Source organism: Polypterus senegalus, chromosome 9 (genome assembly GCF_016835505.1).
Source record: "Polypterus senegalus isolate Bchr_013 chromosome 9, ASM1683550v1, whole genome shotgun sequence".
Lineage (NCBI taxonomy): Eukaryota > Metazoa > Chordata > Cladistia > Polypteriformes > Polypteridae > Polypterus > Polypterus senegalus.
The window spans coordinates 121,079,022-121,089,389 of NC_053162.1; the positions used below are offsets into that span (position 1 = coordinate 121,079,022).

General features: G+C 36.9%; 1 protein-coding gene across 2 annotated transcripts in view; it reads right to left on the bottom strand.

Annotated features, from left to right (window-relative positions):
* LOC120534985 (zona pellucida-binding protein 2-like) overlaps positions 1-10,047 on the bottom strand; it is a 40,568-nt gene extending 30,521 nt beyond the window's left edge. Inside the window, exons 1-4 of one of the 2 annotated variants that reach the window (XM_039762483.1) lie at positions 9,820-10,047; positions 8,380-8,610; positions 8,123-8,217; positions 7,051-7,222 (exon numbers count right to left, since the gene is read on the bottom strand). In XM_039762483.1, coding sequence (XP_039618417.1) covers positions 7,051-7,222; positions 8,123-8,217; positions 8,380-8,610; positions 9,820-9,871 — 550 coding nt within the window. In that variant the 5' untranslated portion in view covers positions 9,872-10,047. The remainder of the gene's footprint in view (positions 1-7,050; positions 7,223-8,122; positions 8,218-8,379; positions 8,611-9,819) is intronic. The other variant, XM_039762485.1, reaches the window with a different exon arrangement.
* Positions 10,048-10,368: the final 321 nt, after the last annotated feature.

Here is a 10,368-nt window from a genome sequence, read left to right on the forward strand (position 1 = left end):
TGGGTAAATGTGCCATGCAGAAGAATTTGAAAACAAAAGCTTGCTGGACCATGAGAAAAATAAAACATGCATTGAGTCTTCCACTGACCTTTTAGGAAAGTGTGTACTAGAGCAAACTGGAATCGGTCAAATTGAAAGATCTGTATCTGTTTTCAATAACTTACAGAGAGATGCCTTTGTGGGAGCTTTAAGATCCATGCATTGGTTGGCAAAAAATGAGTTGCCACATACAACTTGTTTGAAAAGCTGCTGGAACACTAAAAAAACGGGTTGTTCCTTTTTACAACATTTCAATGTTGGTAAAAATGAACATTACACCTCTTGCTGCTGGATGTCTTAGCATCAGAAATAAAATCTATCATACTGAAAAATATACATGCAGAAATTTTTTTCAGTATTCTGTGTGATGAAACCACAGACATCTCAGTTGTAAAATAATTAATTATTTACATTAAATATGTTTGCCAGGTCACCGAAGAGGTCAGAATTAGTTTTGTATGAACCTGCAATATGATTGATGGCAAAGTGGAGACTATAACCAACACACTGAGTGAGATTATGGAAACTCTAGGCTTGAAAACTGCTAATCTGGTTCAACTGCCACTGTGTAAACCACCGATTGGCCCTTGCAAGTGCTCAAGCAGCAGCTGCTGTATGTTATTTAACAAAATGAACGACATCTTAAGGCAGCTGTTTTATTTCTTCCAAATTTCTTCAGTTAGGATGGCTGGTTTAATGGAAATTCAAAATATTCTGAACATTCCCCAGATTAAGCTGAAAACGGCCATTGACACTAGATGGCTGTCTCATGACTTTGCAGTACGGTCACTACGACAGTGGATGATGAGTGTCATAGCTGCGCTGGAAAGAGAGGCCACTGAACAGAATGACATCACAGCTGAAGGATTAAGCAGATGTATTAAAACATACAATTTTGTTTCCTCTCTGATGATGCTTTCAGACATATTACCTTTGTTGTCCAACTTATCTAAGGCTTGGCAAAGACAAGATTTTAATGTTAATGAAATTGAGTCAATTTTGCTCGCCACAAAATTGTCCATCATGGAGTTGAAAGACACTCCTGGGAGATATTTTTAAAGCCTTCATCATTGATTGGCAGGAGAATGGTCAGATCTCTGTATTGTTTATGCACAGAGTAATGTAATGTCATTCAAAACTGCAATATATGATAAATACCTACACATAGTTGTCAAGCACCTAGATGCAAGATTCCCTGACATGCCAATTATTTCCAGCTTTTCAAAAGTTTTCAATGCAGAAACTCACTTTTCAAGTGAGTCTGCTGGAATTCTTTTCGATCATTACTCCAAAAATGGTAGCCCTCAAATTTTAAAATATAAAAGTAGCAGGCAAGAATGGACAGTTGTGTTAGAAGTCAATCATACAAAGACTTCAGTCCAAAACAGATTTTACTAAAAATGGCAACGACATCAGAGCTCAAAGAGTCGTTTCCAAATTTAGCTAAACTAGCTCATATTGGGCTAGTGATCCCAGTGAGCACAGCTGAATGTGAAAGGGGTTTTTCTGCCCTTAAAAGAATCAAGACATGTTTCAGAATACTAAATAATCTCATACTGATCTCCTTGGAGGGCCCAGATCCCGGCAACTTTTAACTATGGAAAAGCTGCAGACAACTGGGCCTCTAGGAAGAAAAAAGAAAAATAAATATTTAACTGAAGACACCTTCTGCATATGCAAATTGGCTTCTTCATTAGGTTTCCCATACTTTTTTCATTGTTTTCAATTTTCTTCCAGACAGCGACAGTACTTGTGCCTCTTGGTTTATGTCATAACAATTGTTATTTAAAATTTTTGTTAGGGTTGCAGGATCCTAAACTGGATACTTCTTAAATTTAATAAAAATATTCTGGTACAAGTGTCAAACGTTAAAAAAGGAAGTCATATTGAGCACAGGAAAATAATTAATAATAATTAACTAATAAAAATAGTGCACATTTAATTTTCCCCACCACCAAATTTTCCCGTCCTGCCCCACCCGGCTACTTTTTCATGCCACCTGGCTAGAAAATATTTCTGGGGAGAACGCTGAAATGGATAGATGGAAGGGTGATCTTTCTGATAACATACTGGCTTAGTTTTTTATTAGGTTTTTTCCTCTCTTCTCCCTTTTCTCTTTGTTCCTGCCTTTTCTCTAAATTGGCAGAAAAGGTACACACTTTGCCACTGATAAATCATACCTGCAAACATCACAAAATAGTGTAATAATGATGTCACCCACAAAATAAAAAAAAAAACAAATAATTACCAAAGAGACAGAAAAACAAACATACTGCTCAAAAGAATTAAAGGAACACTTTTTAATCAGAGTATAGCTTAAAGTCAATGAAACTTATGGGATATTAATCTGGTCAGTTAAATAGCAGAGGGGGTTGTTAATCAGTTTCAGCTGCTGTGGTGTTAATGAAATTAACAACAGATGCACTAGAGGGGCAACAATGAGATGACCCCCAAAACAGGAATGGTTTAACAGGTGGAGGCCACTGACATTTTTCCCTCCTCATCTTTTCTGACTGTTTCTTCACTAGTTTTGCATTTGGCTACAGTCAGTGTCACTACTGGTAGCATGAGGCGATACCTGGACCCTACAGAGGTTGCACAGGTAGTCCAACTTCTCCAAGATGGCACATCAACACGTGTCATTGCCAGAAGGTTTACTGTGTCTCCATGCACAGTCTCAAGGGCATGGAGGAGATTCTAGGAGACAAGCAGTTACTCTAGGAGAGCTGGAGAGGGCCATAGAAGGTCCATAACCCATCAGCAGGACCAGTATCTGCTCCTTTGGGCAAGGAGGAACAGGATGAGCACTGCCAGAGCCCTACAAAATGACCTCCAGCAGGCCACTGGTGTGAATGCCTCTGACCAAACAACCAGAAAGACTTCATGAGGGTGACCCAAGGGCCCCATGTCCTCTAATGGGCCCTGAGCTCACTGCCCAGGAGCATGCAGCTCGATTGGCATTCGCCATAGAATACCAGAATTGGCAGATGCACCACTGGTGCCCTGTGCTTTTTACAGATGAGAGCAGGTTCACCCTGAGCATGTGACAGAAGTGAAAGGGTCTGGAGAAGCCATGGAGAACATTATGCTGCCTGTAACATCATTCAGCATGAGCAGTTTGGTGGTGGGTTAATGATTGTCTGGGGAGGCATATCCATGGAGGGTCACACAGACCACTACAGGCTTGACAAAGGCACCTTGGCTGCCATTAGGTATCAGGATGAAATCCTTGGACACATTGTCAGACCCTATGCTGGTACAGTGGCTCCTGGTGCACGACAATTCCTGGCCTCATGTGGTGAGAGTATGCAGGCAGTTCCTGGAGGATAAAGGAATTGATACCATTGACTGGCCACCACACTTTCCTGACCTAAATCCAATAGAACACCTCTGGGACATTATGTTTTGGTCCATCCAATGCCACCAGGTTGCACCTCAGACTGTCCAGGAGCTCAGTGATGCCCTGGTCCAGATCTGGGAGGAGATCCCCCACAACACCATCTGTCATCTCATTAGAAGCATGCACCGATGTTGTCAGGCATGTATACAAGAACACAGGGGCCATACAAAGTGCTGCGTACAATTTTGAGTTGCTGCAATTAAATTTTGGCAAAATGGACTAGCCTGCCACATCATTTTATCACTCTGATTTTTGGGGCGTCTTTGAATTCAGGGCTCTGTAGGTTGATCATTTTTATTTCCATCAAACGATGTGGCATCCTTTCATTCCTAACACATTACCCAGTCTATATCAGTATAGATATCCAGGAGGATTTCTTTTTCCCATTGAGATCTGATGTGTTTTCAAAGTGTTCCTTTAATTTTTTTGAGCAGTTTATCTTACTTAAAAAGTAAATAAATAAATAAATAAATATTACTTAACTGCTGACACTAAACCAATCACCCTTTAGCCCAAGTGGTGTTTTTGTTTGTTTGCTTAGACTCACTAATTCAAGTAGAGGCCAGAAGTCTTAAGGCCAAATGAAACAATAAAGCCAATGTAGTCCAATTAAAAGTATCTAAACAACTCTGACTAAAACTATATACATAGTTTTGGCTATTATATCATGTTATAAAACAGTAGTGGAAATATGCAGCTTTAATTATTCAGTTTTCGTTTTTAATTTCTTGAGCAAAATGGAAGATGTGTCCATGCATGTACTCACATACGCATAAGAGAGATGCAATGCAAGATGAATTACATATTGCAAACAAATGTTAAGAAACTCTATAAAAATTAGAGCAAAGGAACCATTTATTGGTCCAAAATGAAGCTACACTATAGGGTTAATAATATTACATCAAACACATAATTAGAGAAACAAGTGAATGGGATGTCCAATTGCCATAGTCAGCTTTTGATTACCTAACATATATTTGCATCTGTATTTAAAAAACAACTAGAATTCCAGGGACAAATGTGTGTTTAGTAAGAGATAGTTCCTATGGAAATGCTGCACTATTTTGTCCTTGGAATTTCTGCTAATGATCTATTTAAAAATAGGACAGCTTTCTGCTCTGCATAGTGAACCTATAATGGACATTGGTGAAAAATGTATTCCTTAAAAAAGCTACGCCACATGTGTTGTCTTTGGAAAAGCAGTTTGCCACATCAGAGGCTTCAGGGTAAGTTTGGAAGATTGTCATGAGACATTTAGGTAAGTTACTAAGTTTGCTAAGTTAATAATCATTCTTTCTCTTTCTGCTTGTTATCATGTAATATTTTGCTAATCACAACAGCCTACAAAGCTAGTGATATCAAGAGAAGTAAATAAAGATGTTCATCATCTTTGGCTGACATCAAAACAGATGTCACAGATCATACCTCCACTTGGAAATGCACAGTGACTTTAAGTCTGTTATATTTCAGTGCTGCACAGGCCAAGGGGCATAACTTAGGAAGTGGTGCTAATTGCTTCTAGAGATTTTTTTGGAAAAGAAATGTGCTCAGACCAAGAAGTTATAGACTAAGAGTGCAAGACATTACTGTAGGATGTCCTGTGAATGCATGACATCTGTCTCACTGTCAGTTGCCTTTGTGTAAATAATGCATGGCTCAATCCAGAGGAAATGAATTAAATATGTCATAAATAGGTCACATATGGTACTATGATGTTTTCATGAATATATATATATGTAAAGGCAAAATGACAACTTCCCAAAATTGTGCTACAGTGGTGTGAAAAACTATTTGCCCCCTTCCTGATTTCTTATTCTTTTGCATGTTTGTCACACAAAATGTTTGTGATCATCAAACACATTTAACCATTAGTCAAATATAACACAAGTAAACACAAAATGCAGTTTTTAAATGATGGTTTTTATTATTTAGGAGAAAAAATCCAAACCTACATGGCCCTGTGTGAAAAAGTAATTGCCCCCTGAACCTAATAACTGGTTGGGCCACCCTTAGAAGCAATAACTGCAATCAAGTGTTTGCGATAACTTGCAATGAGTCTTTTACAGCGCTCTGGAGGAATTTTGGCCCACTCATCTTTGCAGAATTGTTGTAATTCAGCTTTATTTGAGGGTTTTCTAGCATGAACCGCCTTTTTAAGGTCATGCCATAGCATCTCAATTGGATTCAGGTCAGGACTTTGACTAGGCCACTCCAAAGTCTTCATTTTGTTTTTCTTCAGCCATTCAGAGGTGGATTTGCTGGTGTGTTTTGGGTCATTGTCCTGTTGCAGCACCCAAGATTGCTTCAGCTTGAGTTGATGAACAGATGGCCGGACATTCTCCTTCAGGATTTTTTGGTAGACAGTAGAATTCATGGTTCCATCTATCACAGCAAGCCTTCCAGGTCCTGAAGCAGCAAAACAACCCCAGACCATCACATTACCACCACCATATTTTACTGTTGGTATGATGTTCTTTTTCTGAAATGCTGTGTTCCTTTTACGCCAGATGTAACGGGACATTTGCCTTCCAAAAAGTTCAACTTTTGTCTCATCAGTCCGCAAGGTATTTTTCCCAAAAGTCTTGGAAATCATTGAGATGTTTCTTAGCAAAATTGAGATGAGCCCTAATGTTCTTTTGCTTAACAGTGGTTTGCGTCTTGGAAATCTGCCATGCAGGCCGTTTTTGCCCAGTCTCTTTCTTATGGTGGAGTTGTGAACACTGACCTTAATTGAGGCAAGTGAGGCCTGCAGTTCTTTAGATGTTGTCCTGGGGTCTTTTGTGACCTCTTAGATGAGTCGTCTCTGCGCTCTTGAGGTAATTTTGGTCGGCCGGCCACTCCTGGGAAGGTTCACCACTGTTCCATGTTTTTGCCATTTGTGGATAATGGCTCTCACTGTGGTTCGCTGGAGTCCCAAAGCTTTAGAAATGGCTTTATAACCTTTACCAGACTGATAGATCTCAATTACTTCTGTTCTCATTTGTTCCTGAATTTCTTTGGATCTTGGCATGATGTCTAGCTTTTGAAGTGCTTTTGGTCTACTTCTCTGTGTCAGGCAGCTCCTATTTAAGTGATTTCTTGATTGAAACAGGTGTGGCAGTAATCAGGCCTGGGAGTGGCTACGGAAATTGAACTCAGGTGTGATACACCAGTTAGGTTATTTTTTAACAAGGGGGCAATTACTTTTTCACACAGGGCCATGTAGGTTTGGATTTTTTTTCTCCCTAAATAATAAAACCATCATTTAAAAACTGCATTTTGTGTTTACTTGTGTTATATTTGACTAATGGTTAAATGTGTTTGATGATCACAAACATTTTGTGTGACAAACATGCAAAAGAATAAGAAATCAGGAAGAGGGCAAATAGTTTTTCACACCACTGTATATAAAATACTTGAAAAAACTATGCCTTTCAAAGTTAATTTTTTTTAGTTAAGAGAATTTTATCACTTGGACATATTTGTTTCCAAATTTACAGTATTTTACATTGAGATGAATTAAAAAAAGAAAAATTCTTAAGGAAGTAATATAAATGAAGCAGACACTAACCAACTTAGCTTTAAATCCTAATTAAAATTAACTTTTGATAGTGGTATCTGATCTCTCTTACCACAACAATTTGGACAGTCATGCTGTGTACTGTCCTTCCCAAAGCCAGGCTTACAGTGACTGATTGTTAGAGTTCTGAGAGACTCATCCAGCAACCTCATTTTGTCAACACCAGAAATTCCACTGTCAAATTCCTTGTGTTCTCGAAAAAAGTCTTGAAGAACAGAAGATGCCTACAGAAAAGGAATATATACATTATAAAATACTGTATATCATGGGTTAGCTGGCAGCCCCTTTTACAAGATAATAGTGCCCTGCAGGGCACATTCATGGGCAGAGAAATTGTGTACTGAAGGAAAAGACATCAATTTTCTAACTTGATTTCAATAAAATATTATTTCAGAACACAGCAAGACAGAAAAGAATGGTAAATTAAACTCATGCTAAAATGTAACACATTACAACATGGTTTGAATAGAGACAAGAGTTTCATGGTCAGCTATGATCACTGTTTGCATCTCTCGGACTGACCCAGAAAACCTGTCTTCAGACCCACATTGTATTGAAAAACTCATCAGAAACTTCAAAAGACTTTGTTGGACAATTATCTTATCCAAAGACCTTGCCTATACATTGTTCTCCTCTCTTGCTTAATGAATCTCAGCCTGAAGAAGTCTATTCCTTTTTTACTTTTAAGATTTCTCACTTAAAGGTTTTCCAATGATGTATCTGTCCTGGTGTCTATATAAACACAGGGAACTCCAGTTTCTGTATTACATCTTGCCTGAAGAAGGGGCCTGAGATGTCTCATAAGCTTTCATATTGTAATTTTTTAGTTAGCCAATAAAAGGTGTCATTTTGCTTGACTTCTCACTACATTCATAATGGCTAACATGGCACAACAATCAAACATTACTAATCCAGTTTTTAGTAGTGGGAAGTATATATTTTGGCAGTGCAAAATTGGAACCTGCACTTCATGGGGTGACAGTCCATAGCGTAAGCCCATATATGGTAAATAATTATGGAATGTTTTATTTCATTTAAAATAAAATACATATCAGATTTAGTGGAGATTTTGTATGTATGATCAATATTCTGTACCTTTTGCAAGATAAAGAACAGAACTTTACCTTTATCATTTGATTATGAGTTTCCTTGTCACAGTCCTTCTCCTTGGAGTCTCCTGGAGGACAATGTTGCTCCCAGAGAATTCCATACGGGAGGACTATATAAGGCAAGTGAAGAACCAAGAGGTGAATTTAACTGAATTCAGCTATAATTACACCAAGAACACAATGAACTAAATACTACATAAATAGGCAGAATATCTAACAAATTGCAAAAACAGTTTTATATATTGTAAATAGCGAGAATAGCAAAGTATTACCGAAGAATTCCATGTGTACTTTTACTCTGTTAGGGTCTGGCTTTATATCTTGATTTCTTGAGAACCAATCACAGTTTACAACTCTTTCTTTAATTTCACAGCTAATATTTCTGAGGTATGACTGAAGCTTAGCCAACAAAAATTTTGCAACATTACTGTTGGCATTTTCGTTACAGCCTTTTGAGAAAAAGTCAGCTCTCACAGTAAGACTCTCGTCGGGTCTATGGAATCCTATGGAATAAATATAAAAAAAATACATATATATGTATAATAATTTTTATATTTAATATATATATATATTAATATATATAAATTAAAAGGATTAGAGAATAACATTGCATAATTACTCAAAGCATCAATCGAATTTATAGCACTTTAACACTTTAGTTATATCTTCTTTACATAATAAGTGCAATTAAATAGTTAAATGTTTACATAAACTCAAATTTGCCTAATCCAATTCAGAGTGACAGAATATTTTAACTTCATGTTAAATATTTGTTATGCATGTTCTTATTGGAAATATCAGTGCAGCATCACAACACATTAATTTTGGTTCACCCCTGTAGATTTATTTTTCCTCTCGCAATCTAAAAAAAATTCATTTTGGTTGGATATAATAAACTGAACAAGTGTGGCATACCAGGGAAATTAAATTGAAACAATGGATTAAAGGCTATTCCATTTCTCACTGTGGGAACTGGTTATTTTATGTGATGAAATTCCTTGCTTTTCTAAAATTCAAAGATTAAGTCAACTCAACATACAAAAGTCTATTAAAAAATGGTATTCAACGAGAAATATGCACATATGTGCATTAAAAGTAACCAAAGATTGCTTATACAAGTTAAATAACATTGTTATTTGATTTTTCCCCAGCTTACTTAATTGAATAAGATGATGTCAGTGCTTGTGTCTCCTCAATGTAACTCAGACTACTAAATGTTTCACTGTAAAGATCTATGCATGATCAGTTCTCATTTTAAGTTTCATTTAGCAGATATTTTGAAAGCAACTTAAATTTTGCAAAAAAAAAAAATTCACATACAATAGTATACAACATCTTTTAAATTTTGTATAACAAGACATTCAAATACTGAAGTAGAATATAGGAAAATAGGCATCAATAATACAACAAAATTGTGGAAGAAACAAAACTACAATATTAGTTAACAAATGGAGATTATTATTAACATCAAAGCAGGATAACAGTTAAACAAAAATAATATAGCTATGGCATGTAACTATATTTAAATGGAAGAATAATATACCCAATTATATATTTTTGTATTCTGAACTAACCTGGGGGTTGTCTTGTGGTACTTCACAGTGATTGCTGACTAAAGATCGAGCTCTGTTTTCCTGTGTTAAACAGTATCCATATTTCAACTCTTTGACCCAGCTTAGATTAAAATAATTCATCAAAAAAGCACAACTTACTGCCCCCAAGAAGAGATGTCTTCATCAGGCAGGACAACCCACTCATCAGCATTTAACTCACCAAAGAAGCTGCAGCTTCCACCATAAGAATCCTGAAACAACATAGACGTGTCCAGGTACTTGATGACTAACTTCATGAACTAATGTGCCTAACTGGCTGCTATTAAAAAAAAGCCAGCAAATTTAAAAACAGAGCTTTGCTGTTAACTGTACCACATCACAACTGGAAACAAATTTGCTCCATAAAGAAGTTATCTATTTAGAAATGAAACTAGTCAACAAAGATTTGTGGCCTAAGTGGTTCCTGATTCTTCTTAACTTTACTCCTGAGATTATGTCGACTCATCATATGTATGCTGGCTGTACAGTTTTTATGAGTTCTTCGGCTCTCACTGTTACTTTTTTCAGGGTTAAGCCCAGCAGGTAGTTTTGAAGCAAGCTCATCAGAAACAAAATATCACTTTCAAAAGCTCACAGGTCCGTTTTTTCCAGACTTCAGTTCAGTTATGGCACAGCACAGGAAATTCATGGTTATTTTTAAAGCCTGTA